The sequence below is a fragment of the Crinia signifera genome, chromosome 8 (assembly GCF_055691185.1).
Source record: "Crinia signifera chromosome 8, ASM5569118v1, whole genome shotgun sequence".
In the NCBI taxonomy this organism is placed as follows: domain Eukaryota; kingdom Metazoa; phylum Chordata; class Amphibia; order Anura; family Myobatrachidae; genus Crinia; species Crinia signifera.
The window spans coordinates 155,507,154-155,533,418 of NC_139224.1; the positions used below are offsets into that span (position 1 = coordinate 155,507,154).

A 26,265-nucleotide genomic window follows, 5' to 3' on the forward strand; every position below is an offset into this window, starting at 1 on the left:
GGGGCGTGGCCTCGCAGCAGCATCACGGCACAGGCCATGCCCCTAAAAATTTTGCCGCGCATCTGCGACGCGTGAGATGTCCCATCTGCCTGCCTGCATATGGTGGGAGGTATGAAATCTTTCTCTATTGGGCAAAACCATGTGCACTGCAGGTGGGGCAAATGTGAATGGCAAGTAGATATTAAGGGGGGAACCTTAAGGTGCCCATACACTAGTAAGATTTATCTTCAGATCTGGCTGGTTGGAACAAAAACATGGTTATGGATGAGTGACAGTTTGTCAGTTTTCCAGCATTTCCAAGCAAATGGTCAACTGTCATTTGCTCTCATCCATAACCATGTTTTTGTTCCAACCAAACAGATCTGCAGATAAATCTGCGTGTGTATGGCCACCTTTAGCACTGAAGGTTAAAGATATTTGGGGGCACAGGGAAGAACGGTGGGGGGCATGCTAAACATGGCCTTAAATACACACTTTATTAAGCACACAGAGCGCATAGTTGGAAGCAAACTTCATAATACCCAGCATGTTCATGGAAAGCGGTGAGGAATCTCCTGACAGAAACATATGTAATTAAAATACAATACATGGATATTCTGCATTCTTTGCATTACTGTTGACTTCGACAAAATGGCGGCGGTAATGAAGACAAGTCGTACAGTTAATCCTGCCAGTACCCATTACCAATCCCGTCTCCTGTACGCATGCGCGGAGGCGCCGAGCTTCTCGGGCGTTGTAGTTTTACGTGACGCATTACGTGATGACGTTTCCCCGGGAGGTGTGCGCTGTTTAAAAAGTGGCGGCGGGTGATTCTCAGGGTGACGATTGCGGGGAAACGGTGACGGCTGAGATCTAAAGGCACAGCAGGCAGCGGGATACGGTACAAGCGGTCAGGCGAATCTCCCCTTGCTTTTGTGGTAGCTGTACCCATTCTGTCTGACGCTATGGAGCAACTGGTGATGGGCAAACTGGTGACCGGACTCGCCATTAAGATCATGCGGAGTAACGGTGAGTGTGGCCCGGGTGTGTACTCCCCTTAGCGGGGCTGCTGCATGTTTGTGTTGCTACCTTGGGAAAATTTAAACGGTTTACCGGCCCGTCCAGGCCGGCATTGTGTCCTGTGATTGGACAGCTGCTGACAGACTGGTCCCTGCGCCTGATCCCGTTGGCTGTCGGAGGTCTCAATCAAAGCTAAATGTGTATTATGTTGCGCTCTTACCGATAGATGGCGCTGCCTGCGGATCTGTACAGACTATTGTATTGCAGTGGATCTCACACTTCCTTGCTTGAATCACAGCAAGCCAAGCACACTACTAGTGTATCAGCATTTGTTTAACAGCACCCCTAGGATAGAAGTTTATTATTCATATAGGGCCCGATTATCTAAGCTTCACAAGTGATAAAATGGAGAGTGATAAACAGCCAGCCAATCAGCTCCTACCTGCCATGTCACAGACTGTGTTTGAAAAATGTCAGGCAGAAGCTGATTGGCTGGCTGTTTATCACTCTCCATTTTATCACTTTTGAAGCAGAGAATCTGGCCCCATATTCTGTAAAATAAATAACAATAATAATTGCACCTGTCATCCTTCGGGTCAGTTATGCGGAGTGGTTCAACTGTGCTCCTGATTGCATGTTTTATGATTGGGAGCCACTAGCACTAGTTTTTGCCTATAATTTAGATAAAAAAATCACTTTTAATTGGTTCCGACCACCCTTGCAAGAAGTATATGGGCCCCCGGTTTTCTAGGCACACAATTTGGGAGCCCTTTGTCTAGTGTGTTGTGTCCTATAGATTGTAAGCTTGCGAGCAGGGCCCTCCTACCTTTGTTGGTTTGTTACTACCCCCATGGTTATATCACTGTTTCCTAGTGTAAAATACACCTGGCGTGTGTCTAGCTGTATGGTAAAGTCATTGTAGACCTAAACAAAACCTTGCATCAATACCTCAGCTACTGCACGCTGGGGAGTAGCTTCTGAGACTGGGCTGCGTGCAATACATCACATGCACTACTTTTTGCGTCTGATGTATTGTATGCGATACCACAGACTCTGACAAATCCATGTAGTGGATCCGTGGCCCTTCTCACGTGATTTATCAGCCTGATGCATCGCATTGTTTTGTGAAGGGCCAAATTGTATAAGTGTATGGCCACCTTTAGCCTCCCAGAGTCTAGATGCAGTCCTTATTTTACTGTAATTTTAGGAACACCATATAATTGGTGTTCCCATAACTGTACCCCTTTGTCCCTAGGCCTCTCACCCTCCTACATAACCACTTTGGCTCCTTTTTGTAAGAGCGCATATCTAATTATCCTCAAAGCATTTAAATACATCTGGATTTCAACATTAATGACTGATGGTCATTATCTCGGTATCCAATTGCACGCCGTTTTTAATGCCCGAAAATAGCCCCACAATTGTGGACAGACGAATGGGATTGTGGGTCAAGCAGCTGCTTATCTGGGATTATGATTTGTGGCACGCAAAGCTGGAGGGCCACAGTTGGACATACCTGCTCTACTATTATTACCCGGTGTCCAATATACACAATATGATCAGTGTCCCCAGTATAGAATATTTGATATATATATGACTTTCCTAAATAAAAAGTATCTGCCAGGAATAGGATATATTGTACTGTTTAGTGAGTAGTGACCGCGTGTACAAGATTCTGGTAACCTGCTGTGGATTAGCTCCAGACCTTGAGGCACCGAATTATAAAACAGTGGGGTATATATGTAATAGGCAAGATCCCAGCATGTCTGACCAATGGTGCAATCCCTTAAAAGGAAAAACCAGGTTGGTGAATGATTCCCCAAAAAACATAAGTATTCTGCTGGTACCTGCAAAAAGGTATTCCTGTGGATGTAGGTACAGAGGACCGCAGCCGTTTTAGGAGAGGTCTGTGTGGAGCTTCCGAATTCCCAACTGTAAAAGTAGCGCACATAGGTTTGTGATCAGAGCTTGTCCACGGTAGCCAACGCCATCTTCCAATGGCATTGTCTGGGGTGTTTACACATGTTATAAGTATGCTGCCTCTGTATCCTCGTTTTGCTTAAACCATTTCCATACTTTTTTTGATGCCATCTAATCCCTTGGTATTCTGCCACCCTGAGTTCTACCCTTTGCTGTCTCTAACCAGGGAACTGTTCCCTTCATTCTGAGCCAGACTGCTACAGGTCACATGGCCGCTGGTAGTCTGACAAGTTCTTGTGTATTTTAGGTGTCGTTCACAGCGCAAACATAACCTCTGTTAATGTGGACCGTTTGTCAGTCCATGTTGAATGGAAAGAAGCTGATACATGTAAAGGGAAGGAGGTGAGTTACGGGTGGTCCCTTTTTATTTATTTTTTTGCTCTGTTTAAGAGGCCGCTAACAGGCTACATGTTGACTGCATTGTATAGGTTATGACGCATGCCGGTATACAGCCTATGGTTCTGATAAAACATTTTCTGTCTGCAGAACATCTGTAATCTGATAAGTAATGGTGCCCATACTTGCATGCAATATCTGATATGGTCATTTGATTTTTCAACAACATCTGTTTGATAAATGGAATGATTGTATGTATGAACATTTTGTGGACCATGCGTGGTCCTGCTGGTTGAATCTCACGTCAATAGATATTATGTGCTGCACGTAATATCTATCGAATTACATGGGCGATCACATGTGGCTAACCACATGCGATCGCTCAAATGGGTACTTGTGTATTATCACGGCGCCCACTAAGCTATTTACTTAGTGAGCTAGTCTGCGTAGGGAAATCGCATCGGCCATTGTAAGTGCGATGCGATTTTCCTATGTAATGTATTCAGTGCTCTTTTATTTATATTGTACAATGAGGTTTTAGGCACCCCCCACTATCCATGCCACCCCCGAAGCATGGCGAGCAGTGGCAGAGCGCGTCCTCCGACCTTTTTCATACCACTACTATCCACGTCGGCGTGGAGTTGACTTTATTTAGTGGGATGAGCCAGAAGCGTGGCGAGCGCACGCGGATTACTTTACATGTATTCCACGTCCCCTCGCGGGGCACGCTGCGCTCACTACGATTTTATATAGTGTGGCAAGCCTGAAGCGTGGCGAGCGCGGATTACTTTACATGTATTCCACGTCCCCTCGCGGGGCACGCTGCGCTCACTACGATTTTATATAGTGTGGCAAGCACCGCGAGGGGACGTGGATTACTTTACATGTATTCCGCGTCCCCTCGCTGCGCTTGCCACTCTTCGGGGTGGGGGTGCCTAAAACCTTAATTGTATGTCATACAATGATATAAATGTATAGCTAATGTAATGGCATCGTACACCCTATATATGCGGGAGGTGCGGTGCGATATCCCGGGGCTAAGAGCAGTGAATAAATGACATAGAAAAATCAGATTGCATCGCACGGCCGTTATAATGGCCCATGCGATTTCTCTACAGTGCCGTACGTAAGAATCTTGGGCGCCCTGATAATACACAAGTACTCTCAAATGCAATCAGCGGGCGGAGGGATTGCTTTTGGTGGGGAGATGGGGCCGGAGGGAGCGCTGGTGGCGGAGTAGCGTAGCGCTGTGAAGGAGAGGTGCTTGAAGTGTCAGGGGGTCAGCAAAATTTGAAAGAATGCTGGGTTTCCCTCTGGCCGAGAGCTCTACCTCGCCCTCAAACATGTTTAATTACTCTACGGTCTGAGGGGCAGATTTATTAAACTCGGTGAAGTGATTGCATCAGACAACATGTAGCCTGGCTTTTATCCCCGGCCAACCAGCTCCTACCTGTCACTTTTCAAACCAAGCCTGTAACTTCACAGTTAGGAGCTGATTGGCCGGTGATAAAAAAATACACTTTATCACTTCACCGAGCTGAATAACTCTGCCTCTTAGCTTCTTCTGTTAATGACCTGAGTACTGTGGAAGAGATATACAAATAACCATTAATAAACCGTGATGTCGTTTGTATAATGCATCTGTCACTGGAAGGCTAGGACAGCGCTATCTGTTCCGTGTAGCTGAATGGGAATCCAAGCAATGCTTTCCTGAAATAACCGCAGGTAACTGGACTCCTGGCCTCTTCAACCCTCTGATCATGTACTGTAATGATGTGATTAGAGATTTACTAAGATTAGCTGCTGGGAACTGGGGATGACAGTTATTACCTCCATGTGTTAGCACTGCAAAGCTTTCTCCACACTAACGGAGGATACGAGATACCTGCAGCACTCTATTGCTGGGATACTAAATGAGTGTTCATATGGTGACAGACTGCCAGATAATATCCTTCTAGCCCTGTTCTCCGTACACCCTTATGTACTGGGCATTTACTGCTTCTTGCAGATCTCCTTCACTGATGTGGTTACTGTGAACCCAGAGTTCTTGGAAACTTCCTATGACCCACCGAGTGTGAAAGAGAACCTGCCACCGCAAAGGAACATGTCTACCCAAGTAAGTGACCCATTAATGCCGTAACGGCGGTGGAATGCTCAGTTTCTTGCAGTCGGTAACTTGAGCAGAAAATAAAGAGTAACGTCTGTACTGGGCCTCTTAGCTTTACTTTCAAACAACTTATTCCAATTAAGCTAGGACGCTTCATAGGGTGTTTGCTTAAGCTCCCAATGCATACTAGTAATGCCCTTTTAATGCGGCCTGCTGGGCAAAAATCATTCAATTCACACCTATATGTTGTGAATCAGGCCCATAGTCTCATGCAGGAGGTCATACTCTGATGGGGAACCTGCAACTAGAACAGGGCTGATGCAGAGAGAGAAATGCATTTCCTGAAGGCGCGTAATAACAGCCATAGCATTAGCATATTATGCAGACACCACTGTGTCAGGAACTTTCTTTGTCCAAATATCAGAATCCTCCCCTCCAATGTGTCCTCTTACAGATGTCTGCTCCGCCTTTCTAGGCGTATAGGACCGCAGGTTGAAGACGTGCATTTATAGTGGGTTATAGTCCTGTACAAACTTAATAGCTGTATACTCCATTCTAGCGGAGTAGGTTTCATATACATAGTCAGCCTTCACTCGCGTTCCGCAGATTACTTATTGATGCTTCTAGAAGTGTAACCATGGATTGGATTCCAACACTGATACAGGGATGGCCATCGGTGCAGTCACCATCGATGGTTGCTATTGATCGCGATTCATGCATCCAGCCATCGATAGTCATAAACTATTTGAAAAAAACAAGAAACCTTGGTTCTCCTTTGTCATCAATGTAGGGAAACCATCTGGTTCTCCCAGATCGATGGTAAAAGTATTCAACATTGACCATAAGCCATCCCTATCCTGATACACATTTTAGCAAATCTAAACGACACTCCACTAACGATTCGTGGCTCGTACAACCCTTTGTGAAAGTGTAGAAGGGTATTCGTGCAATAGACAGCAAAAAGGGGCCCATCTTTGCTGTCTATTGCTGTAATAGCTTTGAGAATTCATTAATAATTTTGATTCTTTATGAACACTAAATAGAAGTCCAAGTTACATTTTTCCCAACTTAATGGGATTTCAATTTATTGTTTTTACAGTACCCCTTATCCCAGCATTTCTCTCCCACTGGGTAGCTCTGGTTTTGGTTTCTGCCAAGTAGCACAATGGTTAGTGATTACTAATGTAAGTCCATTTTTGCTCTAGAATACGAAAAGGAAAACAATCTCCAGAATCCCCGCACCCAAAGAAGGTAAGCTCTCTGCCTAGATGTATTTCTTCAGGCTATGACTTGTTGCTGGATATGACATTGATGTGTTTGGGGTTTGCAGGGGAAGGAGGGCGAATGTGTCTATTTGAATTATTGAGTTATAACCTATTCACAAAGATACAGGAAGAGCGTTTCCCTCCACTCCACTGATGGGCTTTGGGGGAGGAGTCAAGTGTGGAGGTCTACTCCTTGCTGTTACCTAATCCACAAGGATCTGTAAGGAGTTAATAGTTTGACCGCAGTGTCTCGACGATGGGAGTACCAACACTGTTTGTTAGTAAAGGTTTTCAAGTGTTGACTCCTTCCCAGGGTAACTGAAGTGTTGCTAGTCCTCTAGGCCGGATGATGCTTAGTTATAAATAGGATTCCTTAATTGCATTTCCATGTAGGAGCAGGTTTGTTTGCTGGCTCAAGTTCTGTAGAAAGGTGTCCGGTCATGTGGGCTGCTGGATGTCTATTTACAGGGTCCAGCATGTTTTATGGCTGAAATGCAATCTAATGTGGAAGTGAGAGCTGGCCGAGTGTCGGGATGATGCAAAGACAGAACCCAGAGCTCCGTTCTGGGGGTGTCTAAGGCGGTTGGTACAGGGCGGTTCACAGATCATTGTCTATAGCAGGGGTGGGCAATAAGGGATGCGGTCATTTGGTCTACAGCGTGATGGTCGACACCATTAGGTCGACATGGGTCTAGGTCAGTGGTAGCCAACCCTAGCCCTCGAGAGCTACCAGCAGTTCACATTTTCCAGACAACCTAGCTGCTGCACAGCTGCACTCATTAATCACTGACACATTTTAAAAGATACACAAATGGAGCTAATTAGCTCACTTGTGATTCTGTGAGGAGACCTGCAAAACATGCACTGTTGGTAGCTCTCGAGGACTAGGGTTGGCTACCCCAGGTCTAGGTATTTCACTGTTTTTTGAGCCGACATGTCATGTAGGGTATTTCATGCCCTACCATCCACTAGGGAGTGGTGGGAGAATAAAATAGTGCGTCCGTGAGCGATGCGTTGCACTTTAAACTGTGTCCATGTCGACTGTGTTGACATTCAGGTGAAAAACCCCATTTAGACCTTTTGATTGTCGCCCTAATGACCTGTTGACATCATGCTGTAGACCAAATGATCCCAACCCGGCATTAAGCGGCCCTCTAAACGTTGATGAACTACACGTTTCAGCATGGCCAAATAGCAAAACCAAGGCAAGGGATGCTGGGATGTGTAGTTCATTAACGGCTGGAGGGCCGTTTACTGCCCAGCCTTGGTCTATAGCTGGAGTAGCCAACCCTAGTCCTCGAGAGCTACCAACAGTGCATGTTTTGCAGGTCTCCTCACAGAATCACAAGTGAGCTAATTATCTCCATCTGTGTATCTTTTAAAATATGTCAGTGATTAATGAGTGCAGCAGCTAGGTTGTCTGGAAAATGTGAACTGTTGGTAGCTCTCGAGGGCTAGGGTTGGCTACCACTGGTCTATAGCATGCCTGGCCAACCTGCTGCTCTCCAGCTGTTGTGAAACTACAGGTCCCAGCATACTTTGCCACCATTTTGCTATTAGATAATGCTAAAACTGTGGCAAGGCATGCTGGGGATTGTAGGCTTGCAACAGCTAGAGAGCCACAGGTTGGCCAGACCTGGTCTATCAGTCTTGCAACACTTTAGTTTACCTGCAGTTATCGGGGCATTTTGGTTATACTACATTACCGCTAAATGCTGGTCACAACCTTATTCCAGAACTCTAATCCTTATCACACGGACTCCATGATCTGCTTTTCCCAGTAAAGCTGGGCACACACTAATAGATAATTGATCTACAGACTGATCGGGCAGCGTTTTCTTCATTCACATGCTGAGGTGTATAACAAACGTAATAAATAACGCAGTTATAGCAAATTTGCATAAATTGATTCAATGAAAAGGCTTTAAACAATCTGTATGAATGACCACTTTTATCTGTGTTCCAAGTTTGCGAGCAAACTCTATTGTTTGCTCCCAGAAATGACCAGATTTTCATTCCAGTCAGATTGGAAAGATAATCTTATAGTTTGTATCCCGTTTAAGGGTTGCTCCAGGATGTTGCCATTAATTCAGAATTAGGGGGTTATTCAATCCCGGGTCCCACAGCCGTGACCCTGGCCCATTTTTGTTTTGTTTGACTGCAGGTCGCCAAGCACGATTCAATGTCCTGCCTGCTGATCGACAAAAAGAGGGCGTGGCCACGTAAACGGCCGTGGATTGTTGATATTTGTGACGATTCACATGCGAAATTGACAAAGTGGGTCCGACTGTTTTTAAAGTCAGGCCCGTTCTGTCGCTCTGCCTCTTCAATGCTGTTGGAAGACAGCATTGAATAGGTGGTCGCCGTTATTTCCCCTTCTGTCGCTCTGCCTCTTCAATGCTGTTGGAAGACAGCATTGAATAGGTGGTCGCCGTTATTTCCCCTTCTGTCGCTCTGCCTCTTCAATGCTGTTGGAAGACAGCATTGAATAGGTGGTCGCCGTTATTTCCCCTTCTGTCGCTCTGCCTCTTCAATGCTGTTGGAAGACAGCATTGAATAGGTGGTCGCCGTTATTTCCCCTTCTGTCGCTCTGCCTCTTCAATGCTGTTGGAAGACAGCATTGAATAGGTGGTCGCCGTTATTTCCCCTTCTGTCGCTCTGCCTCTTCAATGCTGTTGGAAGACAGCATTGAATAGGTGGTCGCCGTTATTTCCCCTGTCGCAAATTTCGTCCGGAACTGAATACCTCCCCTTAATCTGCAATGGTCTTGGAATTCTAACTGAGCCTAATCAGAATTCACTCTTTGTCCCTGAAGTGTCCGTACAGAATTCTGTTGTAGCAGAGGTTGGCGCACAGACAGGTAATGGGATGAATACCCTCCTCCTCCTCCTTTCAGCACCACCTGCTACCTGCCAGAGTTTATCCAGAATTTCCCTACAGACTGTACACACATTAAGGTGATCTCTGCAGACTGGGGTGGTGAGGATGGACACCTATGTACTACACAGAACGACTGTTGGCTTAACCAATATTCTATTAAGTCTCGTTATAAACTAGTGACCTCACTGAGGCACTCTGTGCCTCATGCCTCCATTGACATCACCTCATTTGATAGGCTACAGGTTTGTTATGATTCTGTTGACCAAATAGCAGTTTATATGGAGGCAACACTACACTCAATATTTCTAGTTGTGATGCCTTTCATCACATTAACTTGTGTCCAAGTGACATGACTCGCCTGTGAGCAGGAACATGCTATATAATAACGCTGCTCCTCACCTTCTATGTGAGGCATTTTAAAGGGTGTTGCTCACAGGCAGCCACTAGATGGCGCAATTCAAGTGGTGACTTTCGGGCTACGTTCTGTCATTTGACAGGCTGGGAACCAGTACATACACAATATGCAGTGACATTCTGGATAAACCTCATGGAATTAATAATCCCAACCAATCACAATGGTGTCTACGTACCTTGGTGTCTTCACACTGCTGTCTCACAACTGGTTCTGCCGCTGACCTGCCTACGCTGATCATTGTAAACCCTTTCACTTGATCTTCACAAATGTATTTGGTCTTCTGCATCACCACTCTAAATCTGTTTCCTAATTGACGAATTAAAGAACCCAGACTCCAATTTAAGCCCTTGCAGAAGCATTCTGCCATGGCAGGAAACTTCTGAGATATGACCAGATGGCCTCACTGCCATTTAGTTTATTTTGCAGAGTGTGGATCACTGTATATCTGATCCTGACCTGCTGGTGATAGTGGTAACTGCTTCTGCTTACCCTGGGGATTTAACTGCATGCCTCCTGAAGCCTAGCGCTCTACACCTATTAATTGTCCAAGATTAACTTGCAGCCCTGCGAGGACGCTCCACCAAAATGCACTCCATCCCCGAGACCCATCCAGCCGACCATGAGATGGAGGTGGAGCCTGCACCGCAGCCTGTCCTACAGCAAAACACAAGTACAGGTAAGTGCTGTGTCCCACTTGGTCAGAAGCCGTAATGTGTGTTCATATGTTCTGTCCCATGATTGGTAAACTAGAAAAAACTGTAAAAAAAAAAAAAAAAAAATTACATGCTTGTAAATCGTATGTTGGTTCTGATTAGGGATGCCAATCCCAGGGCATTATTTTTTTTTTTTTTCAATCCTGGGAACCAGGATTGAAAAAATGCTCAATGCCGGGATTGGCATACCAAAAAAAAAACACCACGCCTGGCTGCCCCACAGATTTAGTTACATGGCCGATAGCGGTGCTGAGGGTCAGGTGCCTCAAGGCGTATGGTGGCAGCAGGTATGGCAGGGCCCGGGGACTCTGGGTGCATGTGATGCTGGGAGCGGGGATGTGACAATGAGGCCTGCACAGCATGACAGTCATAGGTCATGCTGGGATCGGGAACAGCCGGGCAGCATCTGAGCAGGTGCTTAGAAGCTGCCCGCATTATCTGCGCATGCGCACTCTAATCCTGAAAACCCGGGATTGGAAACTACAATCCCAGGATTGAAGTCCCGGACATTTTAGGAACCAATCCCGAGGACCCTGGGATTGGCCACCCTTGTTCTGATCCGATCTGGTGGAGCTCTGTCCCACCCTCTGATCTTTGTGCTGAGCAGGATAATTCTTCCCGTTCATGTGCAGCTCCTGCCCTCTCGCCTAATGACATTGTACCTCACTGCCTCGGATGTGGCAAGATCCAGAGGTAACCCCACCTAAGATTCGTGGCCTCAGAGTTCCGGCGGTGGGACAACTTGCACAAAAGTTGTCCCACCTCTCTTTGGCGTATATGCGTCTATAATCTGTTCTCCTGCCTGTCTTGCAACCTGGTGTAATGCTCCTAACTGTTTGCAGCCTCCTGTACCAGAGCATTCTCTTTCCTACATATGAAAATTAGTGTATTTCTTGCTCCACAGCTGTACGAACTCGATCCACAAAGGTGAGCAGCATCAGCGAACAGAGGCTACTACCACGTGTCAATGAGACAGCTGAGGAGTCTGCGGCTTCTAATGCAAAGAACAGTCAAGGTAAAGCTCTTGGCAAAGTCTGCTCGGTCTTGATGGGGATACAGCTATAGCTGCTTAGTTTTTTTCTGATTCTCCTTCCTTTTATTTATAAATCTCTTCGCAGCCAGAAGAAAATCAAATCTAGTTAAAGAAATGGAAAAAATGAAAACCAAACGTCAAGAACAGAGAACGCAAAACACAGAGCTGAGGACCAAGCGAGTGCAGGTTTGTGTAGCGAGAGGGTGATGTCTGCAAAACAGTTGAAGTATAAGTACAAGCGTTTCTCTTATGTCATATATGTGGATAGTGTCAAGGCTACAGCGCCAATCCTATCAATCCCCCCCCCCCCCCCCCCCCCCCTTCATTGCAAATAATTGATACACACTAGACAGAATTGTCTGAACACTATGATACTCTTTCCCCTGATCTCCCTGGTAAATGATATGTTGCCTCCACACTGAACGATATCAGTTTAACGATATTGTCCAGCGATGTCCGCCCTGCATTTGCATTAGTTGGCGATTAGTGAAATTTAGATGCATGGACAGATGACGGGTAGCGACTCGTGGCAGCGCTAATCAATGAAATTGAACGTGCACACTAATCGATATTGCAATCACACAGAAGAGACAAATTGAGCGATATCTCTTAAAATATTGCTTAATGTGTATGGTGCTCATGCATACAGTATAACATGTATTTCAGAAAGCTCCCAAATGTCAGCTGTGAATCCTGCAGCACTGCTCCCAGATACCTTCCTAACCCGTGTGTTTTGACACTAAATGCATGCCTGTAGTAGGTGCCATTGGTGTATAATCTCCTCCCTCCAGTCTGCTGGATTTCTCTTGTCTGTCTGTTAACCCTACAATACCCTGTACAGGACTATGACACCAGTATACCTAACTGGGAGTTTGGAAAGATGATTAAAGAATTTAGAGCAACGCTGGACTGCCAGCAAATCAGCATGACCGACATGGTAAGGCGCTGGGAATATTGTATACGGCTATATGGTGTGTAAACCAGGCATGTTCAAACTGGCCCTCCAGCTGTTGTGAAACTACAAGTCCCATCATGCCTTGCCACAATTTTGCTATTAGGGAATGCTGGGATGTGTATGCTGGAGGGCCGTAGTTTGGACATGCCTGGTTTAGGATTTTTTTTTTTTTGGGATAACCAGTGTTCTTACTTCTGAGACTCTCTCTTGAACTTCGCAGGCAGAAGAACATCGGCTCTGTGTGTGCGTCCGTAAACGGCCTCTAAACAAGCAAGGTAACGCTAAGGGCCTGATTACTAGGCTGGGTATACTCGCGGCCTAGCAAACGGTCAGTGCCACCCCGCTGAACGCTCCTTCATCCCCTAGATGGCATGCGAGAGGATTTGGACGAGAACACATACGTCGTATGTGGTCAAAGGGGAGAGCAATAATTTGATGGTCGCCGGCCATCGAATATTTCTCTGCCCTTCGGAAATCGGTCTAAACTGAATTTTATTTCTGCCGCTGACCACCAAATATGGGTCATGTAATGTCCGCACCCAAGCAGGCAACGATGTGCTGGGCATTCCACTGATGGTGCCCCTGGCTGACGCCCATACACACTCCCACCCCTACCCGTGCAAATGCCTCTGAGTGCGATACTCACCGAACGTGCGAAAGCGTGTGTGCAGACGACCACCACAATCGAAAACTGGACTGAATCTGCCCCTAAGTCGTGTGTGTGTGTGTGTGTGTGTGTCCCCCCCCCCCCCCCCCCCCCTTATGGGGAACGCCTCTTGCCGTCTGCGCCAGTAACAACTTCCTGTTTCTCCACAGAGCTGGCAAAGAAGGAGATAGACATCGTATCTATTCCAAGTAGGAGCGTTGTCCTTGTGCACGAACCCAAACTAAAAGTGGATCTGACCAAGTACCTGGAGAACCAGGCGTTCCGCTTTGACGTCTCCTTTGATGAGACTTCGACCAATGACATGGTGTATAGGTGCGGTGCCATTAAACGACTTCTGATATGTTAATGTTGTGTTACATGGATGAAAGCGTGCATTGTCTTCATCAGGTTTACAGCCCGGCCTCTGGTCCAGTCCATATTTGAAGGTGGGAAAGCGACCTGTTTTGCTTATGGACAAACTGGGAGTGGTAAAACTCATGTAAGTGACCTTCACATTATAAAGGTTGTGCTGAGGTATTGTAGCCGGGGTATAAGGAGATTAAAGGGGGAGAGTTCTAAAAGCTTGGGGAGAGATAGTGTAGGGAGATAGCACTAACTTCTCAAATGCTGGCCTCGAGAGGCCAAGCTGATTAGTTAGTGCCTGACCGCTGGAATCCCTGCCCCCTCTGGGGGAGAAGTATTGGAGCGGCGATGCATTGATCGGTTTGGGATAAGCAGACTATGGTTGGTAGTTTTGGTTTGGGGCCTGTTAAATTCTTTTGCGCCTCAATGTCAAACGCTTATGCAATAACATATATACACTTTTCATCCACCTCTAAACATTTCAGGGAGGTGACCACGCCTTCTGCGATTAGGCCACACCCACAATTTTTTACTGGAGCCCAGCATAGCTCTCTGCTTTCCTGTACATTCTATGTGATCCCAGTCATGGCTACAAGATCTTTAGTGCAGCAGGTCCAATAGCCGGCTCCGATGTGCACTGGAACTGGAATCAGAGACTAAACTTTCCGATTTATACACTTTTCATCCAATATTTTGATCAGTCGATCTGATGAAAAGGGCCCAAATCAAACTATTGGCAGGAGGGCTGGGGGGTATATAAATCAAATATCAGCGGATCCGTGACCTTATGACAATGTACATGATTAAAGGGCATATATCACAAGCGGGATAGTAGACCAATTACCCCTTTTACAAGGTAATAATAACACAACTAAGCACAATTTCAGTTCAGCAAGTCTGAGATGAGCAGGAGTATATAATGAGATAATGGTTAAGGTGTACTAAACCAACCTTAACCAGTTCTAAATAGAATAGTAACATATCGAACAAACATTCAATACCAAACTAAAATGGCAATATCTACCTAGCTAACAAAACCAAACCTTCCACCCTGTATGACCTATTGCCCAGCCTAGGTATACTTGGAACCCGAAACAGCTTACTACCCTCCCCACTAACTACACTATCTAAACCCCTCCCCTCCACCCAAAGTAAGGATATTAAAACAAGTAAGGGACGGGCAAAAAACGAATGGCCTTAGCTAGGTTAGGATGGAGCAATATCAATGTTACTAGCTGCTAATAGTGTAGAGCATGGATTTTGGTAGTTGCAGAAGGAAGGAAGAGCGGACAAGTCTTCACCATGTGACCAACTCTCGCTAACCAACATTGCTTCCTGTGTTACAGACAATGGGTGGCGACTTCTTAGGGAAAAATCAGAATGTTACCAAAGGAGTGTACGCTTTTGCATGTAAGTGTAAAAATATAATAATAAAAAAACCCTGTCTACCTACCTGCATGTCTACCAACTTGCTGGTGACCAACTGATCCGCACCCGGTTGAAGGGCACTGATGTTTTGAGTCTTATTCTGGATATTGTATCCCACAGCACGTGATGTCTTCCTCCTCCTCTCCCAACCTCGATACAATGATATGGATCTCGATGTGTTTGTGACCTTCTTTGAGATCTATAATGGAAAGGTGAGTTACTTTCAGGCGATGGAAGTGAGTGGATCTAACTATCCGCTCACCCGGATCTGGTGCTGTACACAATGCGTAAAATATTATTTCTGCTACAGTAAGGCCTTAAACAATATTGGATGCAAAATAGTTGTATTAAGCTTTCCATATTGCACTAAGATCCTACTGAACCACTGACGGCTTTGGAAATCCACCACTTAACGTTTCTTCGACCAAACCTGTTGTATAAGGACATGTTTGTCTATGAAATCTGCTTCTTTGTCTTGTAAGACTGGATGTGATTTCTGCTATACAGAATACTAATTATTAGCACCTGATCTAAAAAAGTGTCTGGTTTTAGATCTGCTGGGAACTTGCTCACCTCCATGTCACTAATATTTGTTTATCATTTTTTTTTTTTTTTTTTTTTTTTTTTTTTAGCCTCTGAATCCTCCATCTCTACACCCCCCCCCCTTCCCTGGAAATACTTAAGGGGGTATTCACTCTGGAGGTCACGGCTGCCGTGACCCTGTCTCGTTCTCGGTCAGCTCGACTGAGAACATGCAGGCAGGATTCAATGTCCCACCTGTAGTGGGTCGAAGTGGGCGTGGCCGCGAGCTGCAGCTGGGAGATCGTCACTTCCCGGCTGGTCATGACAAAACGAGCCCAACAGCTTGTGAAGTTGGGCTCGTTCTGCCAAGATACCCTGCTCAATGCTGTCGGGGGAAGACAGCATTGAATAGGGCCCGGCGGCCATCTACCCCATGGGGAGATGGTGGCTGGTGATTGAATAACCCCCCTAAATCTTGTGCCCAAAGTGTATGACAGTTTTCTGGTGGTTGTGTGTGTGTGTGGTGTTGTGTTTTTTTTTTTTTTTTTCTTTCTTTCTCCCCTATGTAGGATTTATTTACACTGTGTAGGTGCAGCAGTCACTGGTATAGAGGCAGTTGCGACTGAGGGAGGGAGGAGTTGCTCATTTCCACATAATTGGTCCCAAAAAATCCTATTATTGAGGTGCCAACTGGGATAAGTAATTTTCTTGCAACTTTGTGCAGTCCAACTAGAAGTTTAGCTCATATCCTCCAATATAAGCGGTGCGTGGAACTGAATTCTGTGTCTTATTTTAATCCAGTGTTGCCAATTGATCAGCAATAAAGATTGCAGTTTGGAATAAGCAGCAGCCAAATGCATATCCCTGTGACTGCACAGCCTTAAGGTGCTCGTACACTTAGCAGTTTGGGGACGATTTTTCACCTGATCCTGACTGATCGAGCCGAGAAATCTGCCCAAATCTGATGTGTTTGACATCCCACTCGACCCGATGCGCGGTCCAGTGCACATTGTGGGGCGTGGGTGCAGCGTCGCGGAGGGGTGGGCTGACTCTGCAGTGTCCAGGAAGTGCTGCTGAGAAGCGGACCTGCGGCGGGAGAATTTAAAACCAATAAATTCAAAAGATGGGCTGGCCACTGGTTGGCTGAGAGTGCTCTATTAGAATGCAACTTCATTTTTGGCTGTCTTAAATACATTTGGGCTTTGTTAATAAAACAGTTGTGCCTGGGAAGGGGCTAATTGAAGTCCATTTAGTTCTGAAAAATAATCAGGAATGAAAGGACATTCTCTTGCATTATTTTGCTATATAAAATATATCGCCACTTGTAGATAATGTTCCCTAGCTATTCACTGAATTGATAGGTTCTAAAAAACACCCTTCTCTTCGAGGGTGTTCGCTATCCCTTAATTTAGAAAAGTAATGGTAATTTATTTCAAAAGAATAAATGTTAACAAAGGATATGGGTTCATCGGCCAAGGAGTGTTTGTATATAACAATATAAAAGGAAAGTGTCTATATGACCAGATAAAATTGTGGATAATAGAATATAAAATGTAAAAAGATGGTTAATCAAGTTTAATAAAAATAAAAAAAGAAGCTTTTTAAGAGCTAAGGCCCCCATTTATCATGATCGCATTTACAATGCGATCTGGGTGGAATATTACCGCCCAGGATCGCATTGTAAAATGCGATCAGATCACTGGGATGTATCATCCCTGGCACTGCAAGGACAGGGCTCCGAAAGGAGCCTGTCCCTGCGAAGTGCTAAGCCGGGGGGGCCGGCGCATGCGCGGTTATGCGCTGACCCCCGCCGACCCCTCTTACCACACTGCCCTGCTCGGCAGTGCGATGTGTAGCCATAGGCTACAATGGGCTATCACCATCCCAGAATGGCAATAGCCCAGGGGTGCGAAGCCGGGCTGCCTGATGTTGATACATCTGGCATCTTTGCATCCTCCATAGAAACCTATGGGGGAGGCGGCCGGCGGCGCTGCAGGGAGGATCGCAGCAGGAATCTCGTCCCCCTATGATACATTTAGGGGATACTTAGTATTTGCGGCTAAACCCCGAAAACGTGCGTTTTCGGGGATTTAGCCGCAAATATGGTTTGATAAATGGGCCCCTAAATCTTGCATCAAATCAACCAACACATTTCACTTCTATAGGCAGGAGAAACTATCTCCTATAAATGTCAGCTTTTCAGGGCTGATTGGATAGCCCTGGGCGACTCTATTACTATAAGAAACGATCATGGCTAACTAGATGCCGCCCCATGTCCTCAGTGGGTGTGGATTATTAGGTAGACGGTTAATAGATTTCCATGCTTCAGGAAAAGGTTGACACAAGTGGGTCTCTTTCCTGTTAACATGGACACCATATCAGTGTACCGCATCCCTTTCCATAGCCCGCGGTGCTCAGCATTTTTAAATCTTTCCTTTATGCTCACTCAGTCGGTTTCAACCGAAAAAAAAAAAAAAAGACCTGTCTACTTATTGGGTGTCAACCAATAGTGGTCAACCTTATTGACTGACCTAGTCACTGTCATCCTAATGACCCCATACCTCCTTTAGTTTAGTTGTACCCTGCACCAGCACTTCTATACCCCCAAGGTACTGATGTGGAGACAGAAACAAGTTCCCATCTATGTAGTTACTGTAAAATCTAACTTTTTTTTTTTTTTCTTAGGTATTTGATCTCTTAAACCAAAAGGCCAAACTTCGTGTTTTGGAAGATGCAAAGCAGCAGGTGCAGGTTGTAGGACTGGTGGAGAAAGAGGTCACCTGTGCAGAAGATGTATTTAAAATGATTGAGATTGGCAGTGCTTGCAGGTGCGTACTCACCAGGACCATTGATAAAATCTGCCACAAAACTTAGCATTGTCCGCAATGTCCTCTGGTTGTACTCTGTTCCTAGACTCTTACAGGCGTTTATCCTGATGTATCCTTATCCATTTGTTCCGTAGAACTTCCGGTCAGACGTTTGCAAACAGCAGCTCTTCCCGCTCCCACGCCTGCTTACAGATCATCCTGCGTCGGAGAGGTAAACTTCATGGCAAGTTCTCGCTGGTGGATTTGGCTGGGAATGAGCGTGGTGCTGATACAGCCAGCGCTGACCGCACAACACGTATGGAAGGAGCGGAGATAAATCGCAGTCTCTTGGCCTTAAAGGTAAAGCTACACTGGACTTCAGCAATGACTGCAAACTTTTCTCTGGATCTGACTGTGCCACACTACAACTATTCACATTGCATTCATTTTAAGGTGGCCATGACTGGTATAATGTTAAACTACACATCCCAGCATGCCCTGCAACAGTTCTAGCATGGCCAAATAGCAAAACTGTAGCAGGGCATGCTGGGATGTCTAGTTCCAACAGCTGTTGGGCCAGTTCCCCATCCCTGATGTAAGCTGTTCAGACTAAAGGTGCTTACACACGTACAGATTTTCCTGTCTGATCTATCTGGTGGGAACAAAAACCTGGAAATGGATGGGAGCAAATGACAATCAAAAAAATGTTCCCAAATGCTTGAAAACAGACAGTGCTCAGTCAGACAAATTGTTTAATCGTTCTGATATAACAAATTTATCAAAGCATATATTTTTTTTCAGTTTTCCTGCATTTGGGTGGAAATTTTTGATTGTCATATGCTCCCATACATTTCCAGGTTTTTATTCCCACCAGATAGATCAGATAGAAAATCTGTAAGTGTGTACGCACCTTAAGTTATGTTCTAGTTAAAGTATCTAGGAAATGCGTGTGTTTCCTCCGGGTACTCCGGTTTCCTTTCAAAATCCAAAAACATACTGGTAGCTTAATTGGCTTCCAATCAACTTTAACCCTAGAATGTCTGTGTACATGTGGTAGAGAATATAGATTGTAAGCTCCACTAGGGCAGGGACTGATGTATGTGGCAAATATTCTCTGAAAAGAGCTGCTGAATATGCATGTGCTATACAGACATTCCTCACTTAACGACCTACCTGTTTACCAACCACCCGGACTTACGACCCGGGCCTTCGTTTAGCGTCGGTGCTGTGACTCCTCAGACTTACGACCCCGCCTGCTCTGATTTACGACCTGCCCGCCTACCCTCCACAGTTATGACCTGCCCTACCTGTTTAGCAACCAGCGTCTCAGAAGTCTTAAGGGGTTTTATATAGGCTCGTTTAACAACCAATTCAATTAACGACCAGGTCGTAGGAACGGAACCTGGTCGTTAAGTGAGGAATGTCTGTATACATAACCGGTAATATACAATATGCATCTGATAAGGATAAGAGCTTGGCTATAACATGTAACTAGGTGATTCATCGCGCCCTACGGGCGCTCTTCACACCGTCGTAAGGGGCTGCGCCCCCTTAATTTGTGAACATTTGTATATGAGAAAGATGGTTAGAATTGTATGAAAGATGCCCTGTATTGCAACTTGAGTTATAGGTGAAATGTGTTAAATAGAGAGCATATGATTTGGAAGGGGGTGTGTATTGTTTTGTTTAGTGTGGATGGTACAGTGACATTTGTGGGTGTGGGGGGGGGCTGTGTGTGCATGTTGTTTAGGTGTGTGTGCAATAGTATAGTAGGGTGCTTTTGAGTCAGCGGCTCCCCACTGGCGGAGGTCACGACACATGAAAACAGGAGGCTGGGTAATGATAGGGGTGTGTGGGCATAAGGGGGACTAAAGAGGAGGGTGGGAGATACTGTGCAGCTTCTGCCAGTGGGTGAGGGTCCAGTGTGGCAGTACAGGATGGTGGCCCTTAGTCAGTGTCTCCTTCTACTGAGTGGGAGTTCGGGTGCAGGAGGCTGGGTTATGAGGCATGATAGGGGCATGTGGGCAAAACAGCGTCAGCGACTCCCCAGTGGTGGAAGTTACGGTTCAGGAGAGCAGGAAGCTGGGTAGTGATAGGGGTGTGAGTATACGGGGGACTAAAGAGGGGCTTAGGGGTGCCGTGAATTGCGGGAGGGGCGCTGGGGGTGCTGTGAATCAAGGGAGGGGGGTGCAGGTGTCGGTGAATCGCGGGAGAGGGCGGGGGTCCGCAAAGCGTGGGAGGGGGCATGAATTGCGGGAGGGGGGTGCGTGGGGAGTCCGTGAATTGCGGGAGGGGGGGGGGGCACGGGGCGCGATGAATCACCTAGTTGGTTATATATTCTTGTAGAAGGATGGTAGGATGTTGCTGTCATTCAGAAAGCATTTACATAAACAGTAATAGTAGCAGTAAAAGGTCTGACTTAAAACACCTACAGTAAAACAGAACAGGTGTTATATATATATATATATATATATATATATATATATATTATACAAAGAATTGGTTGATGTGTAGGTTGACGTGCACATAGTTCATAGTTGTCACTGGAAAAAAATTGCTACAAGAAAAAATCAACACAAAGTTCAACACATGTAAATGTTGACATAAGTGTGGCACTTCATCGGTGTCCATGTCGACACATGAGAATGAATATGAAAACATTCAAAAAAAGAAAAATAAATCTTCAAAAACTCATGTCAACCTTTTTCATTGTCGACCATAGCCGTGCCAGTGTTTTGCATGTGCCATTTAATCCTGGGGTTGTCGTGAATCGCGCGGGTGGGGGGTTTCCGCAATGACAGGAGGGGGGGGTCAGGGGGTGGGGAATCGCGGTAGGGGGGTTGGCGCGAATTGTGGGAGTCACCGGGGGTGTGCTGCAAATCGCGGGAGGGGGGTGCCGCGAATCGCCACAAGAAAAAATCAACACAGAAAGGTCAACACATGTAAATGTTGAAATAAGTGTGGCACTTCATTGGTGTCCATGTCGACACATGAGAATGAATATGAAAACATTGAAAAAGTGAAAAATAAATCTTGTCAACCTTTTTCATTGTCGACCATAGCCATGTCAGTGTTTTGCATGTACCATTTAATCGTGTCGGGGGGGGGGGGGGGGGGGTGCATACCTCCCAACATGACCCTCTCCAGGAGGGACACATTGCTCTGTTTCTGGACTTTCTTCTTAATTTATGGATTACCATCACCTGTGCATAAACACCTTTCTTATCAATTACCCTGTTTAAAACAGGTGATGACAATCATAAATTAAGATGGAAGTCCACAAACAGAGCATTCTGTCCCTCCTGGAGAGGGTCATGTTGGGAGGTATGGAGGTGTGGGGCGCTCACCTGGTGTGTCTGGTGAGTAGCTGTGTCTTTGCTGTGTAACATGGAGAGGCAGAGGGTGTCTGGCACTGTCTGTGGGCTCACTGGGCTGGTTCTCTGTCATGTGAGTCAGAGGCTCCACCCAGCGTTATAGCTCCAGACACCCTTTGAGTGACGGATGTAGCCAAATATATGAGATTTCTGGTTAGTTTGTGAGATGTTACACCATACGTATTCATTATGACTCCTTCTCTCTGTTTCTGTGCTGTTTAATGTCCAGTTCTGTAACCTGTTTAATGCTTTCTGATCACTGCTGTAGGAATGCATTCGGGCCTTGGGACAGAACAAAGCGCACACCCCGTTCCGAGAGAGCAAACTGACCCAAATCCTGAGAGATTCCTTTATTGGAGATAACTCCAGAACATGCATGGTAACTATACTGCACCATAGACTGGGTCTTGTGAGTCCGCTGTCGCTCATTCTCTCACTGTCTCCATACTGCATCTGCAGCTAGTCTGAAGGGAGTTCTGTCTCTTCTCTGCAGATTGCCATGCTGTCCCCCGGGTTCAACTCGTGCGAATACACGCTCAATACACTGAGATACGCAGACCGGTATGAGCCCAGAAACCACCTGTCTGTTAGCCCAATGTTTCCACTCTTCATTAATAATGGTTTCTTCTTCCCAGGGTGAAAGAGCTGAGCCCTTATAATGCAGAGAGCACCAATAACCAGCAGATGGAAACAGAGCTCAGCGATGAGTCGGAGACTACTCTGGGAGGCCTGGAGCTCCAGGACGATGTAGGTGCTGCCAGAAACTGCCATGCCTGTGGTCATTGCACAAAGACCTTTCATTCCCCACGATTTAGTGGTCACTTGGTACATTGATTCTGCCAACAAAATGGCTATGGATAAGTGGATCTAATCCAGGCATGGCCAAACTGTGTTGTGAAACTACACATCCCAGCATGCCTTGCCATAGTTTTAGCATTCCCTAATAGCAAAACTGTTGCAAAGCATGATGGTAATTGTAGTTTCACAACAGCTGGAGGGCCATAGCTTGGACACACCTGATTTTATTGGATTAAATATTTCCCACTCTCAAACTATAGAACTGAAATCTGCATGGCGCCATCTTGTGGTTACTTTGAACAATTACAGCGTGGATGGTTCTTATGAAGGAATATTCTGTAACAGCTACTTGTCTGGTATAAAAGTGCCTGAACTCTGTGCTCTCTCTGTCTCCAGCTGTCTGTGAAGGATGAAGAACTCTCTTCCCACATGAACAGTTTCCAGGATGCACTAAGTCGCATTGGGGAGGTGGAAGAGGAAGGCTGTTGAGGAGCTGAAGGAATTGGTGCAGGTAAGGTCTGCAGTGGCAATAGTCTGGAGTGTAGGTTGATGGTGCTGTATGGCTTCTTACTCGCTAGTGTCTGTGACCTGTATTAGTACATCAACTATTGCCTGAGGTTCTCTCTGAATGTGATTTCTATAGAGGCATGTACATGTTAGTGAATGTGCATGGCTTTATTTTATTGCAGAAAGAGCCGGAATGGTCGACTCTGTTGGAGATGACTGAGCAACCGGACTATGACATGGAGAGTTTTGTCATGCAAGCAGAGTACCTCATCCAGGAGCGCTCTAGAGTCCTCATTGCTCTGAGTGGTGAGTATAGGCTCCCTCCTTTTTGTTTTCTCTGACCATCAAATAGGAGAGTGGCCTCAGCCAATCAAACTGCAAGTATGAGTATCCAAATCAAACTGCTAAAGTTTGAGAGGACATCTGGCTGTTCCCTAGTATAAAGTAAGTCAAATGCCGAAAGCCTAGGAAGGGGTATAGTATAATCAGGAAGATTTTAGTAAATATTTAAGGGGGGGGGGGGGTGTTTAACTTGGATAGCCCTTAAATTCTGCGAACCACCTTATTGTGGGGTGGTATCACTACCTAAAATACCTTCTCTAAAATATTGGTTAATGAAGGAATAGCTTTAGCAGTACAGACTTTCCTCTGCTCACTTAAGTGCCATGAATCAGCAATTCAAAGCAGGAAACTTATACAGCCAGATCATGAATGTATTGCAGGCATCGGTTCTCCCCTGACTGCTGAAGGGAAAGGCATCACTGAAAGGGCCTACACACTGGGAGATGTTTCTGAGTGATCTGACAATCTAGATTCAGCACACAGCGATGCCTACTAAACAGCAATCTGTCAGGGCCAGTGTTCTCCGGTGAGAACACTGCCCCTGACCAGCGATCAAACTAGATCTATCCAGCATGCTGGATTTTAATTGCCAGACGATCCATCGCTATCACCCCCTACACATGGAGTGATATTCTTTTGTTAGCAAGTGGTGCGACAGCAAAGCTTTAGTTGGATTTGTACAGGTTACTATACGTCTGAGTTAACAGACATGTCGTCTTTTTCCTCCTTGCAGAGAGTGTATCCGCCTTACGTCTGGCCATGCAGATGGAAGAACAGGCCAGCAAGCACATCAATAAAAAGCGGAAGCCTAATAAATGAGCGTACACGATGCCCTATAAGAGCCCCCTGTACCATTTGTCACCTTGCTGCATATATATATAGTAGGTCTGTCTTCTTTTAATGTAATTGTCCATTTCTAACGTGTCCTTCTTCTATGAATAAAGTCTTTGTTAACAGCTTGACCAATGGGAACCAGCAGACTCTGAAGATCACTTACCCAGTTTACCTCTATATAAGACTACCTGTTTTTAATGCTGTACTAACCGTCTATTACTGAGGTTTTGTGGCTTATATTCTGGTAAATCCGGTATGTAGCTCCAGTACCTTGTTTTTATTTCATTTGGGTCTGCAGGTTAATGCTATGTCTAGCTCTGCTGCGGTCTAGGTCCTACATTAAACTGAAGAGGTTATGTACAGTTATATTTTTTTTTTAAATGTCTAAAAATGTTTCTATAAAGACAGAGCACAGACTGACACAAGTTTGTCTTTAATATTAAGCAATAAACAGCCATGATTATTACTGGTCTTCTAGTGTTTGTATGAGTGCTGGAAGGGATTAGATATGTGGAGATCATTACTATATCCAGTCAAGCAGATGATATCGTTCAAATGGAATTACCCCTTTGGTAAAGCTTAGGGATGCGCTGTAGCAAAGAGGGGGTTCTACTGGTTGATTTGAAATTTCCCCCTTTACCAATCATACGTCTCTGCCAGGGAACATATAGATCCTATGCTCTTCTGCTGTGCGTGGTGATGGGTCTTTGGCCTCCGTATCATTGGGCTAGTTTTCCGGGAGAGGTGGTAAGTGTGCAGCCAACTTAAAATAATCCTGAACACTGTGCCTCTAAGGCAGGGATGGGGAACCTTTGGCCCTTCAGCTGTTGTTGAACTACACTTCCCAGCATGCCCTGGTACAGTTTTGCTATTTGGCCATGCTAAAACTGTTGCAGGGCATTTTGGGATGTGTAGTTTATTAACATCTGGAGGGCTGAAGGTTCCCCATCCCTGCTCTAAGGGGTGAAGTCCATAGCATACAGCTGTACACTGCATATGCCAATGTGGGGGCAATGTTTAGAGCGCACATTTCTTGTATAGACTGTAGCTGAATATTGTGCGGTCCTATGTAGGAGATCCAACTACATTCTGGTGTTAGTCTGCTATCCAAAAACCATGTGGCCCCTACATCGCACTTCTTTGAGTTGCCCCTAAGCTTCAGTCCATCTTCCCTTGCAATGAGGCAGATAACAGGACACTAACAGAGCCACACTGCGCTTCATGCTGAAAGCCTCCCTCCCCATCTACTTAGCTGGTAGCTGACCGGACAATCTGCCTCTAAATACTATAATCATGAACTGAAGGTCCCACCTGTCAGGGAGACCTTCCCAGCTGGGGTGCTGTCTACAGCATTGCAACCAACCGTGTCTGACTCCAAGTGCCTACCAAGTGTTCCGGTACCAGCTGCTGATTGGGTTGCCCATGGCTCAAAAATTGATACAGGTGCCTGCAGTTAGTACTTGAGCCTTTGATCGCAGGTGGTCTTTCTGGTTTGACACTCCTGCCTGCTGCGATTGCAGCACCTGCGAGGGGCCTCTCCTGCTCCTGCCAGAAGCATGTGCTCCTACGCACAGGACCATGTCTCTTATTGCCGTCTGCTCCAGAGCGCGGGCTATCCGGTTTCTTGCTGGACTGAAAATATATATATTACAATTTATTCAGTAGCTTTATTTATAGGTCTTTATCGCTCAATCATTTAATTTTTATTTGTCACTATTAGTAGCCAGTGCAAGTTTAATAGCCGTAATCACTGTTTGAATTAATCTGCAGCACTGCCCTATCTAGTGGCTGGACTTATTATAAGGTTGTGATGTCACGTTTAGGAGGGCTTCTCTGTGAATTTGTTTTGGTAATTTTTTGTTTCCTACATAATGTGCTGCTATCATTGGGGCCTATAGTACAGATTCTGCTCACAGACCATTACTTTGATACTTTCTGATTTATATCTTTACACTCCTTAC

The 26,265-nt window shown here is 45.7% G+C and overlaps 1 protein-coding gene across 1 annotated transcript; it reads left to right on the forward strand.

Moving 5' to 3' along the window:
* The first annotated feature begins 758 nt into the window (after positions 1-758).
* On the forward strand, positions 759-24,770 carry KIF2C (kinesin family member 2C). The gene is given in 23 exon segments (XM_083157475.1): positions 759-1,008; positions 3,227-3,321; positions 5,324-5,431; positions 6,628-6,673; positions 9,503-9,547; positions 10,545-10,658; positions 11,600-11,710; positions 11,814-11,914; positions 12,570-12,665; positions 12,904-12,958; positions 13,500-13,662; positions 13,738-13,828; positions 15,039-15,102; positions 15,241-15,332; positions 18,328-18,470; positions 18,605-18,809; positions 22,092-22,202; positions 22,317-22,384; positions 22,459-22,570; positions 23,018-23,098; positions 23,100-23,132; positions 23,311-23,434; positions 24,204-24,770. Coding segments are annotated over 23 exon segments (2,208 nt in total). The 5' UTR covers positions 759-944; the 3' UTR covers positions 24,290-24,770.
* Positions 24,771-26,265: the final 1,495 nt, after the last annotated feature.